The sequence below is a fragment of the Felis catus genome, chromosome B2, assembly GCF_018350175.1.
Source record: "Felis catus isolate Fca126 chromosome B2, F.catus_Fca126_mat1.0, whole genome shotgun sequence".
NCBI classification, from domain to species: Eukaryota; Metazoa; Chordata; class Mammalia; order Carnivora; family Felidae; genus Felis; species Felis catus.
Genome location: NC_058372.1, coordinates 34910841 through 34938788, shown reverse-complemented (window position 1 = coordinate 34938788; position 27948 = coordinate 34910841). Strand labels below are relative to the sequence as shown.

At 42.8% G+C, this 27948-nt stretch overlaps 1 protein-coding gene across 1 annotated transcript; it reads left to right on the top strand.

The window, feature by feature from the left end:
• Positions 1-27345, top strand: PXT1 (peroxisomal testis enriched protein 1). The gene is made up of 3 exons (XM_023253921.2): positions 1-106; positions 19989-20119; positions 26428-27345. The coding sequence occupies exons 1-3, from the start codon at positions 55-57 to the stop codon at positions 26533-26535; spliced, it is 291 nt and encodes a 96-aa protein (XP_023109689.2). The 5' UTR covers positions 1-54; the 3' UTR covers positions 26536-27345.
• Positions 27346-27948: the final 603 nt, after the last annotated feature.

Here is a 27948-nt window from a genome sequence, read left to right as displayed (position 1 = left end):
AGTAACAAATTGTTGCAAATCCCTGTGGTGAAATACAGTTTTCAGAAGGAGTACATGACCCGACTTGTTAGCTCCCAGCCAGTTTCAGCCATGTCAAGAAGCCCAGGTAAGATACTACTTGCCTTAAGCTGAGATAAATATTTTTCTTGGTGTTGAGGACATAAAATTGGACATTAAATAGATTACTTAAACATTAATTGTGAGAAGATAGTGGTAAATCTATTCATCAATATTCTTAGGTGGTAAAAATCTAAAACTGACTTTGCTTCATGGTATTAAATCTTAGTTTCTATTAGTTCTGAATTGTTGATGTGACAACTCATGAAGATGATCGCAAATTAACTAAGACAGATCCAATTTGTCCTTTAACGAAAACATGTCTGTAACTTGACCCGGCAATGTTAAGCAGGGAAAATTCAGTTTCGATTCCTCTTTGATTTTGCCGATGTAGGAAAGAACATGAAGGAAAGATAAACTTGCATTTTTGTTTTGCAAAAATTTGCACGATTCCTAGATGCCCTTGAATGTTGGAAAATTAAAGTTTTATATTTTGAGGAGCATTAGAGAGTGTTGGGGTTAAGTTTATGGGGTTTTAGACTTCTGATTAAAAATATGCTAGCCATGGGCCCCTGGGTGGCTCCGTGGGTTAAGCGTGCTACTTCAGCTTAGGTCATGATCTCATTGTTGTGAGTTCCAGCCCCGCGTCCAGCTCTGTGCTGACAGCTCAGAGCCTGGAACCTGCTTCGGATTCTGTGTCTCCCACTCTCTGCCCCTCCCCCGCTTGCACTCTGTCTCTCTCTCTCAAAAATAAATAAACATTAAAAAAAAAAAAAGAATATGCTAGACACCCGAAAGGAAGAATTAAAGCAAATCTCAAACTACTATCCAGTTTCAAAAGAATTATATGCCACTGAGAAGGTGGACATTTCAGGCTGATAGTCTCCAGCCACCATATCAGACATGGTATCTGTTTTCCAGGAAGAACTAAATTGACTAAAATATTGAATTTTGATTTGTGCAGATGTCAACAATAATTTTTCAGAGCCTGAGATTCTGTCACCTTTAGCATATTCCTAAAGTTGTGCAATCGTTATCACTGTTCTGGAACGCATATTTTACTGTAAACTTTTCTCGGTATGTTCTCACACTTCGCTATGCCACTTGATCCTCGCAGATTTCCTCCTCAAGCACCTTCAGAGGTGCCGTGTGGGCGGTTGCCACATTTCCCCAAGATGTTTTCCTCATCAGTTTCACCTCGAAAGCATAAGGAGGCTGAATTAATAAAGCTACTAAGTTTGATTTCTAGAGTAACAGCCAACAGCCGAATCTACGTGTTTGTTTCCGTGCCTAGAACTCTCATTTTATTATGACTGTGAAATCTCATTTGTGACAAGTATTGTAGCCTGGTGGGCCACCGGTGTGCGTCCAAGGACTGCCAAACAATAGGAGACAAGGGGTCGCTCAGGGTGAGGTGGCAGCAGGCCCAAGCCTCCCAGGTCCTTTCCGTTCGTTCCCTGGCCCAGGAGCCAGCAGCGCGTTTCTCCCCCAAACGCTGAAGCGTTTAGAGAAGGGGGGTGTGCAGAATGAAGGGGGAGGTGTAAGAGGGACACGGAGGTGTCAGTACGGCGTCAAGAACGCCACGCCGCAGGGTAATCGGAGGTGCCCGGCAGGGTGTTCCGGGCGCCCAGTCTCTTGGTCACACGCTCGGGTCGGTCGCCGTGAGGGAACAAGGCGCGCCGGTGCCCGCGCGGGAGACCGCTTCTGGCCGCCGCGCGCGCGCGCGCCATGTGCGTCCCTCATTAGCCACAGCGGGACCACGTGACCCATGCCGCCCAAACCGCCGGCCGGGCGCGCGCCTTCCCGCCAGAGAAGGGGCGGGTGCAGCGCCGCGGGTGGTCGGTCTCGCCGAGGTGGAGGGAAGGTCGCTCGGAGGGCTTGGGGAAGTTGTCTTAAAAAAAAAAAAAAAAAAGAAGGGGTGGGGGGCGCCTGGGTGGCTCAGTCAGTTAAGCGTCCGACTTCAGCTCAGGTCATGATCTCACACTCCGTGAGTTCGAGCCCCGCGTCAGGCTCTGTGCTGACAGCTCAGAGCCTGGAGCCTACTTCAGATTCTGTGTCTCCCTCTCTCTCTGCCCCTCCCTGCTCATGCTCTGTCTCTCTCTGTCTCAAAAATGAATAAAAACATTAAAATTTTTTTTTTAAAAAGTCTTAAGTACTGCCCAGTGTAAAACTCCTTCTGAGGAAGCTGATTATTGAAAAGTCCCGTTATCCCCTCAGTGGCTTTTGTGCCAGGCTGCGACACAGACTGGAAATGGAAATCACCAGTCATTATTCAGTGACTCGTTGAAGCCAAAATTTGTCTCTGTTACTTTAGGGAAATAAACACGGATGAACACGTAGCTTTTTGGAGAAAGAAAACATAATTTTCGTAGGGGAAACTTAAAGCTGTTTTTTCTTAGAAAAGTTGAGGGGATGGGTAGGCTCTTGGGAATTCCAGAACAACCACCCTGATAGGGTCATTTCAGGGAAATGAGAAACTCTTGGGAGAACAACAGTTAGTAAAAGCAAAAAGAGGCCTTTCCCACTTCTAAAAATGTGATAATTATTGGTGGGAAAGGGCAGAATTATGTTCACATGTGTGCATGTATGTGTGTATGTATGTAAGTAGTATAAATGGGATATACTGATTGTAGAAGCCAGTAGAATCCAGATATTCAGCCTCTTTTTTCCCTTTGAGAGTGCTTGGATGCTCATTTTTGCCCCTCTCTTTTTCTTCCAAGGCTCATCAACTCTCCCCCTCTTCCTCCTGATGGACGCACTTTAGTTTTTTATTCATTAAAAAAAAAATACTAGGGCCTGTTATATTTGACACTGTGCTAGATATTGGGGTGACCCTGGTGAACAAAAGCATTAACAGCCCCTTCCTTCCTGGAACATACAGTCTGGTAATGGAGGCAGATAGTAGTCAATTAAACATACTAATGCGCTTGGGTGGCTCAGTGGGTTGAGCGTCCGATTTCAGCTCAGGTCATGATCTCCCGGTGTGAGTTAGAGCTGCACATCAGGCTCTGTGCTGACAGCCCGGAGCCTGGGGCCTGCTTCAGATTCTGTGTCTCCCTGTCTCTCTCTGCCCCTCCCCTGTTCTCTCCTCTCTCTCAAAAATAAATAAACATTAAAAAAAAAAAAAAACCCATACTAATGTTAAATACAATGTGCTAAGGGCTGAGAAGAGGTCCAGATGCTATAATGGGGCTTCAACCCGGCAGGGAGATTACGCCTGGACTGAGACCTGAAGGCGTTAAGGGCGGTGGGAGTTGCAGGCAGAGGGAGAAGCTTGGGCAAGGGAGAGCTGATAGCCTCTCCCCTTCCAGTGACTGCCCATCTCATTCATTTCCACTACACATAAATTAATCTTGCCTCTTAGTTATCAGAGACACTTCTTTTTTCTTTCAATTGTTAAATTCTTGGGGATTAACTCATGATCTATAATTATTGTTATAGACAATGTGTGTAAAATAGCTAAGTATGTTAACATACTCATCTATTAGGCATTATCATCTCTTGTTTCATATAACAATAAAATTGAAAAAACTGTAGGTATGCAAAGTGGTGAGAGATCATATTATTTTGGAAAATTCAAAAAAAGACATCTCGAGAAAGTAAATTTTGAGATGTGATTCAAAGGTAAGATTTGGTCCAGCAGTGTAAGAAGTCTGGACAGATAAGTTGAGATATATTCTAAGAGCCTTGAAAACAAGTCCAAAGAGTTTATGGAAACTAAATAGAAATGTTCTATCTAACTTTTAAGGACTTTTCTGAGATATTTTTTTCCCTTCCAATGTTTACCTTGGAAAATTTCAAATCGACAAAAAAGTTGCACAAATAAGCCTGTTGTTACTCATATACCCTTTGCATGAATTTATCATTAGAAAAAAATTTTTAATGCTTATTTATTTTTGAGAGAGAGATCGGGGGGGAGAGGGATAGAGAGAGAGGGAGACACAGAATCTGAGACACAGGCTCCAGGCTCAAAGCTGTCAACGCAGAGCCCAATGTGGGGCTCAAACCCACAAACAGTGAGATCATGACCTGAGTCAAAGTTGGACGCTTAACCGACTGAGCCACCCAGGCGCCCCTGGATTTATCATTTTTTGAGGGGACACGTTTGCTTTATCTTTTTATCTCTCTCCATACTCATATACACACATATGGATGCATGTGCACATGTTTTTCTCTGCTACGAAGAAAGTTATGAGATAAAGTTATGAGATACTAGTTTCATGTCTAAATAATTCCATCTCTAAATAATTTGTCTCCTAAGAACAAAGATTATTTTTTGCATAACCACAATACAGTTATGACACTTCTAAGATGCGTTTTAAATTAACTTTTGAGTATTTGTGTTAATACATTAAAAATAAATGAGTTACTAATTTTAAATGGCTTGCAACAGTGGCTGACACGCCAAGTGCTATATAAGTGCTTAAAAAAATATTTTCATGGTTGGAAAACTAAAGAATATGAAAAGGCATATGGTGAGAAGTCTTTTTTGTATTCTTGTTCCCCGTCTGTTCAAAATCCCACTCTTAACACTCCTTATTCTAGTCAACCATTGTTCTTGTTTCTTGGGCATTCTTCTAGAGGTTCTTTATGCAAATATGAACAATTGCGAATATAGGTTTTTATACCTTCTCTCTTTTTAGAGGCAAGGTAGCATGCAAAGCACACTATCTTTACTTGCTTTCTCACTTAACAACATGATTTGGAGATCTTTGTGCATTAATACTTGCAGAATGTCATTCTTATTTACAATGGCATAATATTCCATTGTGTGAATATAACATATAGTTTATTTAAATATTTTACTCTTAATATACATATGGGTTGTTTCCAATCATATATATATATATATATATATACATATATGTATATATATATATGTATACATATATGTATATATATATAAACATTTATTCATTTTTGAGGGAGAGAGAGAGAGAGAGACAGAACATGATTGGGGAGGGGCAGAGAGAGAGAGGGAGACACAGAATTCGAAACAGGCTCCAGGTTCTGGACTGTCAGCTTATTTTCGGTCCCAATCTCTCCACCCCCTATGTAACTGCATCTTTATAATCATAATCAATAATATCTGTCGAGTACCTTCTATGTATAGGGCACTGAGCTAGGTCCCAGAGTTATGAAATAGATACAGTCCTCAGACATGCACAAAGTGTAAATAGTTATTATGTTGAGTTCCAAAATGCAAAATGCATCTCTTGCTTTGGCACACTCAGTCCTTTGTGGCGTCCTATCTCCATGTTCTTCCTTTTCTGCACCTTTGCCTCCCCAACGGAGCTACCCAAGTCTTGTTGGCTTCCATATAGCTCCTCATTTCTCCCAATGTCCATTACTGACATGGATCCAACTTGTATTCCGTCTTCCTAACGCAAATACTAGATTTCGTGTTTCCCGGGTGACAGTTAGTTGATCAGTTAAACTAACAGATGCAAATCATTATGCTTTTGATTGGCACAGGCAGGGCTGGCCCTAAACCCATTTCGAAGTAGGTGTGCTCCCTTTGGAGGGTCTCCCTACTCAGTTGCCTTTTCTTCTCTCCGGGCACCTTCTCTCTTGGATGAGCCCTCAGCCCTCACTGGTACGCTCAAATAATCCTTGGTGGGGTGTCCACTAATCATTAGGGTGTTATTGCAAAATGGCCTGAGATAAGAATCTCATTAACGTGTATATGTCTCATGCTGCTGCTGAAAACAACAGAAACTGAAATGACAGGCATTATGGTCGCAATTTTTATCAAAGGGCCATATATTTCACCTACTGTGTAAGCCACCTACTTGGGGCTTACTCTTGGTTGAGGTGAGTTAATGCACTGAGACCCTGGCCCTCCCTGCCTCCTATCTTCTCCCTCCCACTTTACTCTGTTGTAGGGTTCAGGGACTCTGGGGACCATTGCCTTTAGAGCTCTTTTTTTTTTTTTAAATTTTTTTTTCAACATTTATTTATTTTTGGGACAGAGAGAGACAGAGCGTGAACAGGGGAGGGGCAGAGAGAGGGAGACACAGAATCGGAAACGGGCTCCAGGCTCCGAGCCATCAGCCCAGAGCCCGACGCGGGGCTCGAACCCACGGACCGCGAGATCGTGACCTGGCTGAAGTCGGACGCTTAACCGACTGCGCCACCCAGGCGCCCCAAGAGCTCTTTACTTTTGAACCCAGCCAGGCAGCCCTGTGTCAGTCGCATCTGACAGCAGGAAAAGGGGGCCTGTGCAGTGGGGTGGCTACTCTATTCCCTTTGTCTTTTCTCAGTCGGGTCACAGCCTGGCTGTCCCCTTGTGAAAGATTGTTTTCTTCCACCTGTACCACCCTGCATTAGTGATACACTTTCTACTCAGGCAGAAGTGGTTCTTGCTAGCTGCCCAGTGTATTTAAACATGAGGATTCAGGTAAAAATGCGGTGTTTTTGTTGCATTAGAAACATTTTTTCCAAGCACTCATGTCCATGAAAACAAATCAAACGGTACTAGAGAGTTTATGGTGAAAAAGGGCCCGAAGCAGTGCCTGCCACATAGAAGACCTTCTATAATATTTGTTGAATGAATGAATGAATGAATGAATGAAGGCTAAGTTAATATCGATCATCTCCTTTCACCTCCACACCTATCCCACTGTCCTGTTTCCGGAAGGGAAACTCTTTAACTGGCTATGTTTTCCAGTTGGGTAGATTAGTGATCGTCAACCCTGGCCGCATGTTACAATCACCTGTGGAACTTAAAAAAAATATCTATACGTAGTTTTAGTCCCCAGAACAAAAAAAAAATTTTAAGTCTCCAAGTGGGTAGTCATGTGCAACCAGAGTTGAGAATTACTGTTTCAAATAATGTGTTTATTGCTTTGTCTCTTGGTTTATCAAATTGGTGCCATTCATTGGTTCTTTTGTTTCTCATTGATCCTTTAACATGACAGGTGAGGTTTAGTTCATACTCTATATACCCTCTCTTCTCATGTTTGATAGTTAAATTATTATTACAATACTTCTGTGTTATCTTTGTAAACTTAAGTAACTTAAACTCCTCTTTATTATTTCATGTGTTTTCAGCACTATTATTCACTCTTCACTATTATTTCACATGACTCCCCATTTTATAAGATGCAGATACTAAGTTTCCTGTCCTTTTCTCTCTCAGCTTTCTACATCCTGCTATTTGTCCCTTATACTTTTTTATTTTTGTATGGCCAGAGTTGTTAGTATTTACATTCTGACCTTCAGCCACAAGCAACTCTTCCATGCTTTGTCTATCAGCTGATCCTAAACTGATAGCCTCAGTTTATATTTTTGTACCTACGGAAATATCGCCTAATACCAAGTACAGTGGTAGAAGCGAAGACATAGAATATAGGGCTTATTGTATACCAGGCACTTTGTGAGCATAATTTTTTAATATTCATAATAATCTTAAAGTCCTTTTTATTTATTTATTAATTTATTTATTATTTTAATTTTATTATTTATTTTTTTCAATTTACATCCAAATTAGTTAGCATCTAGTGAAACAATGATTTCAGGAGTAGATTCCTTAGTGCCCCTTACCCATTTAGCCCATCCCCCCTCCCACAACCCCTCCTGTAACCCTCAGTTTGTTCTCCATATGTATGAGTCTCTTCTGTTTTGTACCCCTCCCTGTTTTTATATTATTTTTGTTTCCCTTCCCTTATGTTCATCTGTTTTGTCTCTTAAAGTCCTCATATGAGTGAGGTCATATGATTTTTGTCTTTCTCTGACTAATTTCACTTAGCACAATACCCTCCAGTTCCATCCACATAGATGCAAATGGCAAGATTTCATTGTTTTTGATTGCTAATACCCCTTTGTGTGTGTGTGTGTGTGTGTGTGTGTGTGTGTGTGTGTGTATACCACATCTTCTTTATCCATTCATCCATCGATGGACATTTGGGCCCTCTCCATACTTTGGCTACTGTTGATAGTGCTGCTATAAACATGGGGGTGCATGTGTCCCTTCGAAACAGCACACCTGTATCCCGTGGATAAATGCCTAGTAGTGTAATTGCTGGGTCGTAGGGTAGTTCTATTTTTAGTTTTTCGAGGAACCTCCATAGTGTTTTCCAGAGTGGCTGCACCAGCTTGCATTCCCATCTTAAAGTCCTTTTTAACAAATGAGGAAACTGAGGCACAGAGAAGCTAAGTATCTTGCCTAAGAACAGGAAATTAGAAAGTAACTGGGCCAAGCCTTGAAGCCTCCCCTATGTGAGGATAGGATAGAAATTTCTTTTCTTTTCTTTTCTTTTCTTTTCTTTTCTTTTCTTTTCTTTTCTTTTCTTTTCTTTTCTTTTCTTTCTTTCTTTCTTTCTTTCTTTCTTTCTTTCTTTCTTTCTTTCTTTAAATTTTTTGGTGTTTATTTTATTATTGAGAGAGAGAGAGAAAGAGCAGGGGAGGGGCAAAGAGAGAGGGAGAGAGACACAGAATCTGAAGCAGGATCCAGGCTCCGAGCTGTCAGCACAGAGCTGGACACAGAGCTCCAACCCATGAATCGAGAGATCATGACCTGAGCCAAAGTCGGTGCTTAACCGACCTTGTCACTTAGGCACCCCCAAAATTTCTTTTCTTTAGATTTAAGTTTAGGACACCATTAGCTGGAAAGAGCATGCACATCAAGGTTATATACATATTTTCTCTTTCTCTTTTTTTTTTTTTTTTTTTTTTTGTGGGGTTGGGCATGGTTATGGTTGTCTTTAGCTCCTGTTATACAACTCTGGCCAGTTCTGTTTTTCCATTTCTGTTAGTGACTAATTTCAGCCACTTCAGGATCCCCCTCTTTCTCAGCAGATGGCCTAGTTTCCTGCTGCATGTACAAAATTGATGTCGTTGGGGTGAACAACCGAACCTCCTTTTCCCGTAATCCAGACTTCTTTATGGGAACGTCACATCGTACCTCCTTCGATTCTGTCTCTAAGGAAGGGTGAACTACTGGCCCTCGCCTTTGATTCAAAGTTAATCTTTCCAGGGCCGCCTGGGTGGCTCAGGAGGTTAAGTGGCTGATTTCGGCTCAGGTCATGATCTCACGGTTTGTGAGTTCGAGCCCCGCACCAGGCTCTGTGCTGACAGCTCAGAGCCTGGAGCCTGCTTCCGATTCTGTGTCTGCCTCTCTCTCTGCCTCTCTCCCACTCCTGCTCTCTCTCTCTCTCTCTCAAAAATAAATAAAACATTAAAAGTTAAAGAAAATGTTTAAAGAAAAAATAAATGTTTTATTTATTTTTGAGAGAGAGAGAGAGAGAGAGAGAGAGAGAGTGTGTGTGTGTGTGTGTGTGTGTATGTGTGTGTGTGTGTGTGAGACCAGGGGAGGGACAGGAGAGGGAGAATCTGAAGCTGTCTCCAGGCTCTGAGCTGTCAGCACAGAGCCCGACATGGGGCTTGAACTCTGGAACCGTGAGATCATGACCTGAGCTGGAGTTGGACGTTTAACCGACTGAGCCACCCAGGCGCGCAGAGCATCTAACTCTTGATTTCGGCTTGGGTCATGATCCCAGGGTTGTGGGATGGAGCCCCATGTAGGACTCCAGGCTAGCATGGAGCCTGCTTAAAATTCTCCCCCCCCCCTTCTGCTCCTCTCCCCTGCTTATGCTCTCTCTCTCTCAAAACGAAACAAAACAAACAACAACGATAACAACAGCAAACATACAGTTAATCTTTCTGTGTGATTTCATTCTCATTGCTCCCAAACCTCTGGGACTTTGCCTCAACAATTTGCCCTGCTCTGTCTCCCACTTACGTTATTCCTGCTCTCATTCCTCTCCTCAACCTACAAACTCGCTCAAGACTCTCTCACCTTAGCAAATTCCTTCAACAGACCTCTTCCTCTTGCTACTGCTCCTTCTCTCTCCTTCCTTCTCCCCTTGGAAGAATAACCGCCACTTCTTGATGCTAAATCTAGTCTGGTGGCTCAAACTCACACTTCACTGTCGCGAAAACTCCCTTTCGTCCCTCCCGAATGGCCCATTCTCTTTCGCTATACTTCAGTCCTGGCTGACACCAGCAGGTCCTTTTTCATTAATTACAAATTTTAAGAAGTTTATTTATTTATTTATTTTTTTGGTGGGGGGGAGGGTTAGAGAGAATTCCAAGCAGGCTCCTCGCTGCCGTTGCAGAGCCGGACGTGGAGTTTGACCTCCATGCGGGGCTCCATCCCACAACCCTGGGATCATGACCTGAGCTGAAGTCAAGAGTTGGGGGGCGCCTGGGTGGCGCAGTCGGTTGAGCGTCCGACTTCAGCCAGGTCACGATCTCCCGGTCCGTGAGTTCGAGCCCCGCGTCGGGCTCTGGGCTGATGGCTCAGAGCCTGGAGCCTGTTTCCGATTCTGTGTCTCCCTCTCTCTCTGCCCCTCCCCCGTTCATGCTCTGTCTCTCTCTGTCCCAAAAATAAATAAACGTTGAAAAAAAAAATTAAAAAAAAAAAAAAAGAGTTGGACGCTTGACCCACGGAGCCACCCAGGCGCCCCCAGCAGGTCCTTTTTTAAAAGAGCAGTTTGACCTTGGTAAGATACTCTGAGCCTTCTTGCGGTTGATTAGTATTCTCGCTAAATTGAAGCAAACTTCAGTTGCAAACTTTGAAATTATTCGCGATTGCTAGCGATAGAACATTCAACTACAATGTGTTTAACTGGTTACGAAAGGGTTGTCCTTTGAGAGGAGGCAGTTGCCGTTGATTTTGCACTCGACAGATTTAGATGTTGAAAGTGGCTGAACCTAAAGCATTAGCTAATGGCTTAAAGCTCTCCTGAAAGAAGCCACTTTCCTCAATTAAGAGAAAAGGTCACACCGAGTTGGAGGTGAGGCCTTGTGTTCTGGCGAACTGGTCTGTCTCTGCAAAGGGGAGGTGTTTTCCAATCTGGAAGCAGAGAGGCCAAGACTTCAAAACCTTCATACTCGTTTTTGTCCACCTGTTGTGTCAGCATCCAAAGGTAAAAGGTTGTGCAAGACTCTGGGAGTTAGGGATAGTAGCTACCAGGAATCAAATCGATAAGTACTGGAATGATTTTTTCCTGAGAATAATCACTTCCCAGTAATGAAACAAGGAACTGAAACGGCGATCGCTGAAAATTTGGCCCAGTCGTACAGGTAGAGTACCGTGAAGTTTAACACACAGGACTATCCTGCTGGAAGCAACTATAAAGCAGTTCCTTCATTTTCAACTTAGGCCACAGTTTAATTTGCTTCACATTCAGACCATAAACTTCCTGCATGACCTTTTATTGTTTTCTGGACTTGCTCATTGCCTTTCCTTCTCTTCCGCCACATGATTTGTAGTGACGATTGCTTTGAGTTTCCCCCAGTTTTTAGCAAGTCTCTCTTGCCCCCGGAACTTCCCTCCTGGGGCTGTTCTCTTGCTCCAATCTCGGTGCTCTGTAGGCCTGTTGTACCTCTGTCATCCTGGGACTTCCCTTCACACGGGTTGAATTCACCTTCTGCTAAATCTCCTTTCTCTTTCTTGGTTTCACCATACTCTGGGTTTTTGGAATACTCCCTCGGGAGACTTCCTAAGAAATTCTGTATGGGAGGAAAATCTTCCCGAGCCCTTGCGTATCTGCAAATGTCTTTATTCACCTCTCACATATAAGTGAGAGTTCAGCTAGACATAGAATTCTAGGTTGAGAATAATTTTTTAGGGGTACTGGGTGGCTCATTCAGTTAAGCGTCTGACTCTTGATCTCAGCTCAGGTCTTGATCTCAGGGTTGTGAGCTCGAGCCCCATGTTGGTCTCCATGCCGGGCATGAAATCTATTTAAGGAAAGAAAATATTTATTTTATTTTATTTTATTTTATTTTATTTTATTTTATTTTATTTTATTTTAAAAAATTTTTGGGGCGCCTGGGTGGCTCAGTCGGTTAAGCAGCTAACTTCGGCTCAGGTCATGATCTCGCGGTCCGTGAGTTCGAGCCCCGCGTCGGGCTCTGTGCTGACAGCTCAGAGTCTGGAGCCTGTTTCCGATTCTGTGTCTCCCTCTCTCTCTCACCCTCCCCCATTCATGCCCTGTCTCTCTCTGTCTCAAAAATAAATAAAAACGTTATAAAAAAAATTAAAAAAAATTTTTAATGTTTATTTACTTTTGAGAGAGAGAGAGAGACAGATTATGAGTGGGGGAAGGGCAGAGATAGAGGGAGACACAGAATCTGAAGCAGAATCTGAGCTGTCAGCACAGAGCCCGACACGGGGCTCGAACTCACGAACCATGAGATCATGACCTGAGCCGAAGTTGAATGCTTAACCAACTGAGCCACCCAGGTGCCCCAAAAGAAAATAATTTTTTATAAAATTCTGGGGCAAAAATTGTGCCTTTATATTCTAGTATTTGTTGTTGTTGGGAAGTCAGTTGCCAAATTAATCCATGTTTCTCTTTGGAGATTTTTAGCATCTCCTATGCTTGGTGTTTTGAAATTTCAATATGTTCTAGAAGTGAGGTTTTTACTTCCCCATTTGTGGTCCTGAGAACTTGGTGGGGCTTGTGTGTGTGTGTGTGTGTGCTTGCGTCCATGCACATGGGACTTTCTAGTCTGAAGTTTGGTGACCTTCAGCTTTGGGAAGCTGTCTTACACTGTTTGGTTTGAAATTTACCCCCTCTATTGATCTCTTTTTGGTACTCCCATAAATCAAATGCTTGTCTTTCCATATCGGCCCTCTATATCACCTATCTTTTCTCTCATATTTTTTAATCTTCTTTTTTTTTTTCCTGAGTGATTTCCTTGACTTTATTTTTTTGGACCATCCATTTTATTTTTGATTTTGAAAATCATATGTTTAAAATTGGTAAGATCTTGTTTGGGGATTATTCTTTTTTCCATAGCATTCTCTTTTGTTTCTCGAATGTAATACTTTCTGAAATCTCTCAAAATATATACTCTAGAATTTGCAAACTTACTCTTCTATTCCCTGAGTTCTATGTTTCTCTTGGGGTTAATTTTATTTGTTTTCGGGTATTTCTCTTGCATCCTGTGGTCCTTATCAATTGCTGGTGATCCTTTGTTATTTTATGAGACTGATGCGCTACCTACTGCGCTAACGAGGCACCTGATCCTTTGTTATTTTAAAGAAATATGGACTGTGTAGCTGGTGTGGGTTTTTTCTGCTGTCGTGTGAGTAGGACTGTTTTCTTAGCAGCCGTAGCTAACAATTATGTAGTGTTTATCCAAGTTCTAGGCACTGCCCTGTGGGGGATAAATGTATTAACTCATTTTATCATTTCGACAACCTCTCTATGAGGTAGTTACTACGATACTTCATTAAGTTTGATATTCCATCAACTGTAAAATATACCATCATTTTGTTTACTACTAAGAAGGAAAATGTTGCTGAAATATGACATGCCTAGGATGTAAAACGCATTCTGAGTCTGGAGGCAGTAAAAAGCTTAGGGTTGATGAAATAATACATTACTATTCCGATCTTACAGTTGGAGAAACTGAGGCATAGAGAGATTAAATAACTTGTCCCAGGTTACATAGCGTTATCTGTAGTGGATTTAACAATCGAACCCAAGTGATCTGGCTTCAGGATTTTACCACTAGGCTTAACTGGCTCCCCAATGAGTAGGGACTCATACGGGGGCATAGGAGGGCTCTGACTTGGCAGTGGGCATTAGGGACATGAATTAGGGAACTCATTTTCTGGCCCCAGGTCCCCTAAATGCTAGAACAAGGAGACCTTTTTTTTTCCCTTCCGCCAAGGAGACCTTTAATTTGAGGCACCAACATTCATAAAAAGGCTTTCGCTTCCTTCACAAGATTCGTTCTCTTCTGTTAGAGAAGAGTGTCTGGGGTTCTTTTTTGCTTGAAGTTTGTGGAGGGCATAGCGGCCTGGGGGTGTTGAGGGACCAATTGGTACAGCTGATCCTCATCAGAGTTCCAATCTCTCATCTCCCTCTCCCAGCTTTGGGGTTTTAGTGAGTAAATGGGCTTCCAAGCCTCAGGAGCTCGTGTGGTGGGGTCTTGGCGCTTTCTCTGTCTGGCTCATTTGTCCTCTTGTCTCATTTGCTTTCTGCCTTCCAGAAACACGTACACATCTCTCATCTGCTGTTGACCCAGTCTCCCGTTCTTTTCACTGTTGTGGTTTTGTTCTTTTTTTATACATCCATTTTGGTTGTGCCTTGGGAGGGATTAGGGGAAACGGGAGACCAATGCTTGTGCTCACTCTTGAGCCAGAAGTCCCTATGCCTCTATTTTTAGTGAACAAAATCAAGATTCTGAAAGTGATCACCATATGAGAAAATAAAGTATTCACATTATAGTTAGCAGCAGAGAAACACTTATAAAATCGTAGAAGCATGTTTGCTTAAAAGTTTTCCAAAATGCAACTGAAAGGACAGTTGGTCAAAGTTGCTTATGTAGGACTCACAACACATAGCAATGTTTTTTAAAATTCCACTACATTGAGGCTTATTATTTGCTTTATGAAGGAATTATTCTTGCAAAAGGATTAACCACATGATTGTCCCAAATCTCCCAGTAGGCCATTTAGACTATGATTTTATTTTCAGAATTCTGTGTGGGGATATATATCTCCCTCTGTATTAAAAATTTAATACTTGGGGGGTGCCTGGGGGGCTCAGTTGGTTAAGTGTCTGACTTTGGCTCAGGTCATGAGCTCATGGTTCATGAGTTTGAGCCCTGCATCGGGTTCTTTGCTGTCAGCACAGAGCCCGCTTTGGATCCTCTGTCCCCCTCTCTCCGCCCCTCCCCTGCTCATGCACACTCGCTCTCTCTCTTAAAAATAAATAAATATTTTTTTAAAAAAAGTAAAAATTCAATACTTGGAAAATAATAAAGGTTTACTTTTTTGTTTAATTCATTTTGATTATCTTGTCACAAGACTTCTCACTTCTCCAACATATGACTATTTTATTTTTATTTATTTATTTTTCAAATTAACTATTTATTAATTAATTAATTATTTATTTAACATTTTTTTAATGTTTATTATTTATATTTGAGAGAGAGAGCATGAGCAGGGGAGGGGCAGAGAGAGAGGCACAGAATCAGAAGCAGGCTCCAGGCTCTGAGCTGTCAGCACAGAGGCGTATGTGAGGCTCAAACCCATGAACTGTGAGATCATGACCTGAACCGAAGTCAGATGATTAACTGACTGAGCCACCCAGGCGCCCCAATTTATTTTTTAATTTACATCCAAGTTAGTTAGCATGTAGTGCCATAATGATTTCAGGAGTATATTCCAGTGATTCATCCCCTACGTATAACACCCAGTGCTCATCCCAAGTGTCTTCCTTAATGCCCTTTACCCATTTAGCCCATCCCCCCACCCCCACCCCCTCCAGCAACCCTCAGTTTGTTCTCTGTATTTAAGAGAACATATGACTATTGTAGACCTTTGATTTAGTAATTTCTTTCCTGTAATCTTATAATATTTCTTATACTGTGGTGGTATAACTGTTTTGCTGTGTAAATGTCTGTAGGAGAGGTATACTGACTCTCTTTAGTCAACAAATAATTCTGACTAAATAGGTTGAGTACAAGAGAGCCCTGAATCCATTTTGCATTCGACTTTTGTGAGGAGTGGGTAAATGACCAGAAGCAAAAACAAAAGCCTCTAGCGTCAGGAACCTAGTTTTTAAATTTTACTTTCAGAGTTTATCCTGAAGCCAATGTATAGCCAACGCTATTTCTTACACAGTTTTATCTATATTCAACAGCTCTGGATAATGATAATTGACATAGATATTTATGATTATTTGTTTGGTTACAGGGAAGAGAAACCTACTCCGGTCACCTCCAGAAAGCTGTGGTTGCTGGTGAGGATGCTTGTGAAAGAGAACTGAACTTGGAGGGTTCAAGTTCTAAGGCAGTTCTGGGGCCAGTCTTTTCTTTTTCTTGCTTTCTTTATAAGTGTTTGCTCTGCTTAGGTCTTCTCTATCAGCTTCTTCCATCTCTCCTTCAAATGTTTCCTTCCCCTTCATGATTTTCACTTACAAAGGCTTTGACTTATCCTGGGCCCAACATAATCCCGTGGCATTCCTGGTCCCGCTGCCAACTTTTCCTTTAGTCTCCTGAACTTAGTCTCCTAAACATTGAACAGAGAGGAAGGGACCCTGCTCTCTTTTGGCCAGCCAGTGGATGATACGTTCTTGGCTCAGGTGTCCATCTCTGATCTAAACAGCTGTGGTCTGGGGTTGGGGTGGGGACATGGGAGAAGGAGCTAGACTGCTTAGGCAATATGGCAGATTCTTTTGGGAGGGGGTGTGGGCAAGTCAGACAATGATTGGCATCTTTAATGAAAGGACTTTAAGGTGTGTTTCAGGATTCTGAATCACCTGAATCATTCTGAATCATCACCATTAACAACAACAACAACAACAACAACAACACACACAATGACACATACACAGTCATATTCTGTATACCATACTTAACCAAGTAACAATGCCCATTAGTACAGTTTAGAAGGAAATTTTCAACAAGCATTGAAAGGTGGTTAGAAAATACTGTTATAGTGTTTCTCCTGATTCCCCATGTACCTCTCTGACTATTCCTTCTCAGTCATTTTTGTGGGCTTTTGTTCCTTTGCCTATCTTGTTAGCCATCAGTCTTATCCATCAGCTGCATAAACTCTGAAAGATCTTATCCACGCCTGCATTTTTATTGAATAAATAAATGATAACTCTTAAATCTTTAAGTTCTGACATCCCTTGAGCTTCAGGTATATTCCTATTATTATTATTATTATTATTATTATTATTATTATTATTTGCTTCAGATATATTCCAGATGTCTGCTAAGATGTCCTACAGGTACCTTAAATTTATAAATGAACTCGAATTTTCTTCTTCCTCTTTTGGCCTGCCTCCTCTGCCTTCTATACCTGTCCTCCCTCGACCCTCATTCTCTGTCCAGGCTGATAGTGCCATCACCTTTCCAGTCTCCTGAGCTAGCAAAGTAAGAATTTCCCTTTCCCTCACCTTTCTCAGCAAATCTTTTGCCAAATTCCAGCCTATTCTGCTTCCTAAACATTTATAGAATCTGTTCTCCCCACTCCACCTCTGTTAGTACTGTTTCAGGTTAGTACTAGTTCAGGCTCTGTATGCTGAGGTTTAAGAGCATGGGCTCTGGAGCCAGGCAGACCTGGGTTTAAATCCTGGCTCTCACGCTTTCGGCCACTGGCAAGTTACTCATTCCCTCTAACCCCCCCCCCTCTGCCCCGCCCCCCCCCCCATCCCCAAGCCTGGTTGCACATGGGAACCACTTGAGGAGCTTTAAACAAAATACCAATTCTTGGCTCAACTGATTTCGCTGGATTGGAGTGAGGCCCGAACAGTGGGAGTTTTAAAAGCCTCCCCAAGGGATTCCTTGGGGTGGAACCAAGTCTGAAAAGCACTGCTCTAAACCACAACTCTCTCATCTGTAGCATGGGGTAATGACCTCATGGGGGTCATTGTGAGGGAGTAGTCAGTAAGATAATGCGTATACGGTCTGGCATGTGGTAAGTATGCTAGTTATTTTTAGGCAACTCCTTATCATCTCTCTGCAGCACTTTGCCGTAGCCTTAAAAAGAATTTCTTTTTAATGTTTATTTTTTAGAGAGGCGGGGGAGGGATGGGGGGGAGAGGGGGAGACACAGAATCTGAAGGAGGCTCCAGGCTTCAAGCTGTCAGCCCAGAGCCCAATGCGGGGCTTGAACCCACGAACCGTGAAATCATGACCTGAGCCGAAGTCGGATACTTAATCGACTGAGCCAGCCAGGCGCCCCTGCAGTAGCCTTTTAATGCATTCCCTGCCTTAAGTCTTGCCCATCTTCACTCTGATCCCAGAGGGTAAGAGCTAGGAGCGAATCTGATCAAGTCATTTCCTGCTTGAAACCTTTCAGTGGGTCCCCTGCCCTACTGGATGAAGTCCCAGCCTTTCACTGTGCCTTCATGATTTTGCTCTTGCCTACTCTGTTACCTACCTTTTTGTCCCATCATTCACTGCCTTTTACCCCCATGCCTTTGCTCATGTGACACTTGCTGCTGTTGGCAAGGTCTCGTTCCACTCCTTCCCAGCTGGCCCCGCCCCCATCTCCCCATCTCTCTCTTCTTCTCCTGGCTAATTCTTATTCATCCTTCCTTCTTCAATGCTGAACTCAGTTATCATTTTCTTTGGGACATCTGCCCCGGCTCCTCTGTGCAGACCTTACTTTTACTTACTATAACATGTTGAATTGTGGTTTGTGTCTCTCTCCTGCTAGACTCTTTGAGGACAGGACTTAATCTCTCAGTACTAAGCCCGAAAAATCAAAGTCCTTCAAATTTTCAAAGTCCTGAAACAAAACAGGTTCAATGCATAATTTGCTGTATCTATGATACAGCTTATATCTATTTTAGCACATATTTTCCTCTCCTCTGTATTCCTGAAGCACTTGCTAATTGTTTAATCCCTAATCAGTGGGTTATCAGCAACGTAAGGACAGAAACCTTGTCTTTTTCTTATTTTTAATTTTTTTTCAACGTTTATTTATTTTTCGGACAGAGAGAGACAGAGCATGAACGGGGGAGGGGCAGAGAGAGAGGGAGACACAGAATCGGAAACAGGTTCCAGGCTCTGAGCGGTCAGCACAGAGCCCGACGCAGGGCTCGAACTCACGGACCGTGAGATCATGACCTGAGCCAGAGTCGGACACTTAATCGACCGAGCCACCCAGGCACCCCAGAAACCTTGTCTTTATAAGTTCCCCAAAGCACTCAGTGCAGTAGTTTACTCATAGTGTTGCTTAAAAACACTTATTGGTTAGGGGAGCCTGCGTGGCTCAGTCAGTTAGGCATCAGACTTTGGCTCAGGTCATGATCTTGCGATCTGTGAGTTCAAATCTCTCACTGGGCTCTGTGCTGACAGCTCAGAGCCTGGAGCCTGCTTCAGATTCTGTGTCTCCTTCTTTCTCTGCCCCTCCCCCATTCTGTGTGTGTGTGTGTGTGTGTGTGTGTGTGTGTGTGTGTGTGTTAAAAAAACACACTTATTGGTTGTTGGAAGCAAATAAAGTTTGGAGGAACTCATTCAAGGATCATGGATATAAGCATTAAAATGGAAAGCTCTATCTTACAAAACTATAAAGATACAGATCTGTACTGTCCAGGATGATAGCTACTAACTGTGTTTGTTTCTTGAGTGCTTGAAATGTGGCCAGTTGAGGAACTGAATTTTAAATTTTATTTATTTTCAATTAAAGTTTAAAAACTGATACTTGATTAAATTGTTGGGAAACTAAGTATATTTGGAACAACATATATATATATACATACATATATATATATATATACACATATATATATATTAACAACTTGGATATGTGATTCTACCTTTTAAACTGTAAGTTTCATGAAATACAAATACAGATCAGGGTTTTCCAATGAAAAGATAGCACTTGGATTGAGATGTGCTGTAAGTATGAAATAAACACTGGATTTGAAAGACTTAACTATAAAAAATGCAAAACATATTGTTAATAATTTGGGGATGACTGCGTGACTGAGTTGGTTAAGCGTCTGACTCTTGATTTCAGCTCAGGTCATGATATTAGGGTCGTGAGATCAAGCCCATGCTGGGCATGGAGCCTGCTTAAGATTCTCTCCCTCTCCCTCTGCCCCTCCCCTGCTCTCACTCTCCCTCTCTCTCTCTCTCTCTCAAAAAAAAAAATTGTATTGATTATATGTTTCATGATAATATTTTGGATGTATTGTCTTAAGTAAAATATATTACTAAAATATTTTTGCCTGATGTTACTACTAGAAAATTTAAAATTAATGTGTAGTTTGAATTATGTTCCTATTGAACAGAACTAATCTATTCCAATGCAAGGCTTTGCTTTTCTATAGTCATCGATGATGAGATTTCATCCCTTTCATTGTCTAAGACAGTTTTTCGTGACTAGTGGTGAGTGATTTATAGTTAATACTCTCTTTTGAACTCTTTTCTGTTCAATGTAGATCACAATCTGCCTTCTCAGCCCAAGGAGAGTAGCATTGGCCAGAACCATCACCAGGAGGAAATAATCCACAAGTTGGCCATGCAGTTAAGAAACATTGGGGACAGCATCGATCGTGGGATGGTTCAAGAGGTACGTCTTCGGTTTCCTCCAAAACAGCCAGTCATGTAGGAAGGAAGAGCAAACACAACAATGACTGCCGAGTGGCTGGGAGGCCCAGGAATTAGCAGAACATGAGGATTAATAAAGTCCAAATGCTGAAACATTAGATCTGAAAATTGTGAACCTGAGTCAAAGCCAATATTTGATCTCACACTTGTTACTCAAACTGTGGTCCGTGGACAGCAACATCAGCATCATGTAGCATCTGGTCAAATATGCAAAAGCTCACGCCCCAGCCACAATGCCAGAGTCAGGATCTACTTTTTTACACACACCCCAGGAGGTTTGCATGCACGTTAAAGTGCGAGAGACTTTGCTCCACACCCTCCAACCAGGGTGCGTATTAGAATCACCGTTGAAGTTTTAAGAACTACAGATGCCTGGGCCCCACCTTGAGAGATTCTAATTTTATTGTCAAGAGGTGTGGCCTGGGCATCAGGTACTTTAAAAGCTCCACAGGTGAATCTAATGCCCATTCAGGGAGGAGAAAACCCTTAATTGTGGTTTTCCTCCTTGAACCGACCCAGAGGTGATGATCTAAGCCCCACTCCTGCTGATTTCTTTGTTTCTGCTGATTATTATATGAGATAATAAGGGAAAGAATAATGGTTACTGTTTGAGATCTTAGAGGAGCTCAAGTCCACTAGAATAACCTATAGTCGGCAGTGGAGAGAGAATGATATGTGAGGCTCCACGGGGGAGGGGGCTGCCCCTCAGAGCCCGACTTCTTCCCCCCAAAAGTACCTGTCCTGTGAGGATTCATCACGGCTGCTGCCACCATGCTGGTTTCAGGGATGCCATGTCCCCTTTTATGCTCTGGTTCAAATGCAGCTAATACTCAGCCTTTCCCCCAGGTAAAACGTTCCCTGAGACAAAACATGAATGAACGGTTCCAACAACAACACTCCTGAAAGTAAGAAGGAAACAAAGAGGGAAGAAACACAGAGAGTCAAATAAAATACCGACGGACCGATTGCATCCAAGCAAATTTTATTTAGTGCGTACTATATGCAAGACTCAGTTCCAGGCATTGGTAGCTACAGCAGAGAGCCAGACGGAAGGGGAGCCTGCTCTCACTGACCTCGCGCTGAACAGTAAAGCGGATGACTAGTCAGGCAGGGATGCAGGCTCAAAGCAGGATTGGGGATACCGAGTGATGGAGAGTGACTTTGGATGGGTGATCAGGGAAGGCCTCCCTGGGGAGGCAAGATTTGAGCTGAGACTGGAAGTGAGGGAGTGAGCCATGGGAATACCTGGGGGACAAGTGTTCCAGGCAGGGGAACAGGGAGCGCGTGTGATAGGAACAGGCCTAAGGAAGAGCGAGGGGGGCCAGAGTAGCTGGAATGGAGTGAGTTGAGGTCCAGGAGTTGGCTTCAGTCGTAGGGGCAATGATAAGGTGTTTGGGTTTTACCCTATGGATAAGGAAGCTTCTGGAGAGGGAGAGCAGGAGAGCTTTGTGAGCTGATTCACATTTAGAATGGGTACTGGCTGCCGAGCAGAGAGTAGGCTGTTGTGAAAATTAAATGAGATAATCTTTGTAAGTCACTTAGAACAGAACCTGACCCACGGAAAATGATCAATAAATGTTAACTCGAACAAAAAATTGTTTTCTGCCTTTGCCCTTTTAATAGTTGTGCCCTGGACCACAAAACAGTTGGAGTTGACCACCTCTGTGCTATGGATCATTTACCAGCATGCTCGAGATATTTACCATTTCCTTTCTATACTACAGTTTCCTCTGTAGGAAAGTTTTCACTGATGACTGGACTTTATGCATTCTAGGAAAGCCCTTAGTGTATCTTCCCTGCCTCTTTATCTGCTAATTCTGAATACTCATGGTTCCTTCTAATTTTTTCTCTGAAGAGGACAGAGGACAAATCACAACCAACTATTTTCTGTATTTGCCTCAACCCAATCAAGAGGTCACTGCTCTCCGTAGCCTCCTATTCCATTTTTCTCCCTTTCTTTCTTTCCCTTGCCTTTGACGTTATAATTTACTTGTGTCTTAAATTGACCCCTACAGCTTAATAAGTTGACACTGAACTCCCTAGCTTTTTTTTTAAAAAATGAGGGGCACCTCACAGTTTGTGAGTTCAACCCCTCCTCGGGCTCTCTGAGCAGAGCCCACTTCAGATCCTCTGTCCCCCTCTCTCTCTGCCCCTGCCCCACTTATACTCTCTCTCTCTTAAAAATAAATAATTGAGGGGCGCCTGGGTGGCGCAGTCGGTTAAGTGTCCGACTTCAGCCAGGTCACGATCTCGCAGTCCGTGAGTTCGAGCCCCGCGTCAGGCTCTGGGCTGATGGCTTGGAGCCTGGAGCCTGTTTCCGATTCTGTGTCTCCCTCTCTCTCTGCCCCTCCCCCGTTCATGCTCTGTCTCTCTCTGTCCCAAAAATAAATAAAAAACGTTGAAAAATAGATAAATAAATAAATAAATAAATAAATAAATAATTGAACTTAAAGTTGATTCTGATGATGGTTGTACAGCTCTGTGAATATTCTAAAAACCATTAGCTGTACATTACTCAACAGGAAAATTATACAGTATATAAATTTTATTTTTCCATAAAGTTATCATTAAAAATTTTTTTAATGTTTATTTATTTTTGAGAGAGAGAAAGAGAGAGAGAGCATGAGCAGGGGAGGGGCAGAGAGAGAGGGAGACACAGAATCCAAAGCAGACTCCAGGCTCTGAGCTGTCAGCCTAGAGCCCGATGTGGGGTTGGAACTCATGGAACCGAGAGATCAGGACCTGAGCTGAAGTTGGATGCCTAACTGACTGAGCCACCCAGACGCCCCTCATATTGTGGTTTCGATCTGCACTTTCCTGATGGCTAGTGTTGTGTATCTTGTTATGTGCTTACTGCTCACTTGGATGTCTCTTTGGAGAAATGTCTGTTCAGATCCTTTGCCCATTTTAAAATTGGCTTGTCTTTTTATGATTGAGCTGTTGGAGTTCTTTATACATTCTAGATGTAAGTTCCTTATTGGATATATTACTTGCAAATATTTTCTCCCATTTTCACTTTTTGGATGGTGTTCTTTGAAGCACTGAACTTTTAAATTTTGATGAGGTTCGCTTTACCTATTTTTTCTTTTGTTTCTACTGCTTTAGGGGTCATAGCTAAGAAATCATTGCCTAATCCAAAGTCATGAGGATTTACACCTATGTGTTCTTCTAAGAGATTTATAATTTTAGCTGTTAAATTTAGGTCTTTGGTCCATTTTTGTGTATGCTGTGAGTTAAAAGTTTATCTTCATTCTTTTGCATGTGGGTATCCATCCAGTTGTCCCAGCACCCTTTGTTGAAAAGACCATTCTTTCCCTATTAAATTGCCTTGGCATCCTTGTCGAAAATTAATTGACTGTAAATGTGAGCGTTTATTTCTGGGCTCTCCATTCTATTCCATTGATCTATATGTCTATCCTTATGCCTGCCCTAGCGTTTCCTGCAGCATTTCACCAAGTCGGCTTTGCCCTAGGCTTTGAAAGCTACCTTGGCCTGGACCACAAAATTGCACTTTAGGTCACCTTTAAGTAGCTCACGGTGCGTCTAAAAAATAATAGTAAAAATTCCTCCTAAGTGTGGCTCTAAAATGCTCAAGGCTTTTTACTCTGCTGCTTCAAGACTTAAATCAAGCAACTGCGGCAGAATTTCAAATCTGGAATGATGTATTTCTTTTGTATCTAGTCGTCGCGGATTCACCTTTTGTATTCTGTTTAATCAAGCGGTCACACTGATCCTCCGGATGTCTTCCTGCTTTTGGCGTAAGGAAACTTTCATTCTTGCGCTTGGAGCTCCCTAGCAAGGAGTTCACCAAGTTCTGCTTTTGTCTGCGAGTAGATCTCTCTTGAGCTGCTACAAAGCTTGGTCTCTTGTTCTTTTCACGTAAGCAAGTGTTCTTTGTTTTCAAGCAGGCCTTGATTCTCAAAATAACGTCTTCTGTTTTGCTATTTAGGGTTTTGGAGGGATTTTGGTTCAAGGACCTGGTCTTTTTTTTTTTTTTTTTTTTTTTGTTAAATCTGGAGCATGTACTTTTCCTAGATATAAACTATGTTTTAAAATAGTCTTCCCATTGCTTTTAGGATCTTAAATGTGTCTTTGGAATTTTATCTCCATAGGACTCTCTCCTTCTGGGTTCTAGTAACTGTGCCACCCCGTATCCCCAACACTACAGGCAACAACTCAGACGTTACCAGCCCACGTGGTATTGCGCCACCTGTGTGCTCCCCACCTTTGTAGACTGTCTCTTTATTTAACTGTCCCTGAATTATCCTAATTTGAGTGTGCCATCTGTCTCCTCTGGGACCCTGACCGGTACAGTAATGCATACGGAATTTCTTAGTTTGTTTAAAAGAGGGAAGGGAAACTAACATTTATTATTAAACAATTTCTTCCAGGTACTCTTTGAGAGACTCTTATGTGTTTTAGTCAATTCTCTCAATAACTCTATGGATTAGTGGATTAGTACTTCATGAGAAGCAGTTGAGGTTCAGAGAGATTAGGTGACCTAAGGTCATTTGGCAATTAAGTGCTAAAGCTGGAATTTAAATATATGAGACTTGGTGCTCTGTGCCTTTTCTCATCTACCTTGCTGGAAGGAAATCCATTCCATTTTCCTAACTGATACCAACTTTAAAAGAGAAAAAAAAAACCCTTTAATGATTCCTAGTTGCTGACAGGACAAAGTCTAAATTCTTTAGCTTGCCACTGTTGGTTTATCATTCATTCATTCATTCATTCATTCATTTATATAAATAATATTTATAGAATACTGTCTATTATGTGTCAGGATCCGTTTAAGTGCTGGAGATATAGCAGTGATTAAAAGAGAGAAAACTCCTTGATCTCATGGAGCTTATATGCTTGTTTTTTTTAAACATTAAAAAAATTTTTTTAATGTTATTTATTTTTGAGAGAGAGCGAGAGAGCAGGGGAGGGGTGGAGAGAGAGGGGGACAGGGGATCTGAAGCAGGTTCTGTGCTGACAGCACAGAGCCCGATGTGGGGCTTGAACAAACCGTGAAGTCATGATCTGAGCTGAAGTCAGACGCTTAACCAACTGAGCCACCCAGGGGCCCCTCTTGGAGTTTACATCCTAAAAGGGGAGACAGACTATAAGCAGACAAATAAAGTATGCAGTTTATCAGTCAATGACAAATATTGTGCAGAAAAATAAAGCAAGGAAAGGAAGGAGGAGTGTTGGGGGGTTTACAATTTTAAGTAGAGGGGGAAGGCCTTACTACTGCGAGGATGACTTCTGAGTGAAACCTTGACAGAGGTGGAGGAGGGAGCCGTGCATCTCTGGAGGGGGAGAGCAGTGGAGGCGGAAGGGGGGTGGGAAGCAGAGACGCGGAGGCAGGAGCATGTCTGGCATGTTTGAAGAAGAGCAAGGAGGCAGCGAAGGAAGCTGAGTAAGGGGGAAAGTAGTAAAAACTATGGTCAGAGCGGCTGGTTGGGGCAGAGTAGGCAGGATCCCAGGTCCCCCTGAGGACTGAAGCAGAGCCATGGGAGAGCACTGAGCACAGGGGGCACATTTCACTGTTCACCAAGGCTGCTGTGTGGTGAACAGACTGCAGGAGGAGGGGCAGGGCCAGGGAGAGCCATGTGTTCTTCTCTGATGTTCCAGAATAAACAGCGGCCTTTACTTACTCCTCCGCAAACCTGCTGTGCTGTCACCTCCCACTTCGCTCATACTCACTCCCCCCTACGCTCATCTAAGTCCTATCAGTTCTTCCAACCCCAAAGCAAACACCTGGCTTCTTTGAAAGGACTAAGAAAGTGCCCTGCAAAGCCAGAGGCAGAGGTTACCAGCCCCGGAAAGAGTGCCCCCATGTGCGGATGGTTCGGATGGAAAAGATAAATCCAGACGAAGCTTCCCAAGGCGGGTGGAGGAACAGACCCAGATATCCTCCTGCTCATACAATTCATAAAGCAGCCCAGGAAGCTTGTTTGTGGCATTCGTTGAATTAATATTGAGTTTCTACCTTTGGATTATTCTATCGATTTAAAAAACATTTTTTTTAAGTTTATTTATTTTTGACAGAGACAGAGTGCGAGCATGAGCTGGGGAGGGGCAGAGAGAGAGAGAGAGGGAGACACAGAATCCGAGGCAGGCTCCAGGCTCCAAGCTGTCAGCACAGAGCCCGACCGAACCCACGAACTGTGAGATCATGACCTGGGCCCAAGTCAGACTTACACTTAACCCACTGAGCCACCCAGGCGCCCCTATTCTATCGACTTTTTAAAAAAGCTTCTCTCTCGCTCTTCTGTTCAACAGGATCTTCTTCAACAGGAAGTCAGGGAGGCACTGGCTCATTGTGTCTTGGTTTTCTTTGGAGGAGTTCACGCACTGCAGCGCTTTCTCTGGAATATCCGTTGGATGTGAAAGAAATGTAAATGCCACCTTCTAACCTCTGAGAAAACAAGAATCCCACTGGGGCAGATGGAAGCAGACCCTTCTCTGTCTCCCTCTCTTTTTACTCATCACTGTTGGTTCACGCCTGGTTTCTTGGAGGACTGCAGACTCACTGGCCGTTTGTCTGTTCAGAGCCACCTGCCGTGAGACGTCTGTGACTGCCTCCCCGGTAAAGCCCCAGGGGGCCTTGCCACTTAGAATTCTGCCACCAGTGCTGTGGACGGTCCCCGGTGCTCTTTGTAAAGCAACCTGAAGCATCTTCTTTCATGAGTGAAATTGAACCTTGTTCTCAAAGCAGAGGTCACGGAAATGGGTGCTTTCTCCTGGCCCTTCCCTGGGTGCTGGGCCCTCCAGCAACCTGCTGGCCCCACCCTTGTTGCCTGTGTCCAGACCTGCAGTGCCCTGTTCTTAGACCTCTCCGTCTACCTCACCTTCCTTCTCTTCTCCCCCTTTTGGAAGCATTAAGAAAGTTTCCGGTTATAAATTATAAGTTCTATATATACATTTTGAGTTCTTTGTAGGAAGAGTGTTATTTAAAAATTAATAATTTAAGAAATGAAATAAATATTGTTATATTTTTGAGCATGAAACACCTGTGCATGTTCCTTTTGTGAAGGAGGGGTTCCACTGGTTTCTGTCATATGGGTTCAGAATTTTGTAGATTTTGATCATATGTAGCATTCCCTTCCAAAGGGAAACGTCCTCATTTTTTTCAGTTTGTCTGAGGCCATGCCTGTACAGTTCCAAAATAGATAAACATTAAACAAAATTTTAAACATCTTTCTTATTTATTTTTACTCTTTTGATAGGTATTTATTCCCATGGTTAACAATCAAAACATATAAAAAGGCTTCAATGAAAACTCTTGCTCTTTTTTTCTTTTTTTAAAAAATTTTTAATGTTTATTTTTGAGAGAGAGAGAGAGAGAGAGAGAGAGACAGAGTGTGAGTCGGGGAGAGACAGAGAGAGAGGGAGACACAGGATCCGAAGCAGGCTCCAGGCTCTGAGCTGTGAGCACAGAGCCAGATGTGGGGCTCAAACCCACGCACCAGGAGATCACGACCCGAGCCAAAGTCAGACGTTTAACCGACTGAGCCACCCAGGCGCCCCATGACAGCTGGAATTCTAAGCCGGGTGGACTGTCCTGAGTCTAGGTTCCTAAAGACTGTGCTGTACTGCCTCTTGGAGGACTTGCCATCCCTCACAGAGAGATGAGACAGTGTTCTGTTAAATGGATCTACCATAATTTATTTCATCAGCCCCCTTTTAATGGACGCCTGGATCGTTTCTAATTGATCCTTATCATAAGCCATGCTGAAATAAACAACATGTACATTTTTGGATAGGTGCGTTGGATTCATTGAATACGTTTCCGGCAGTGGG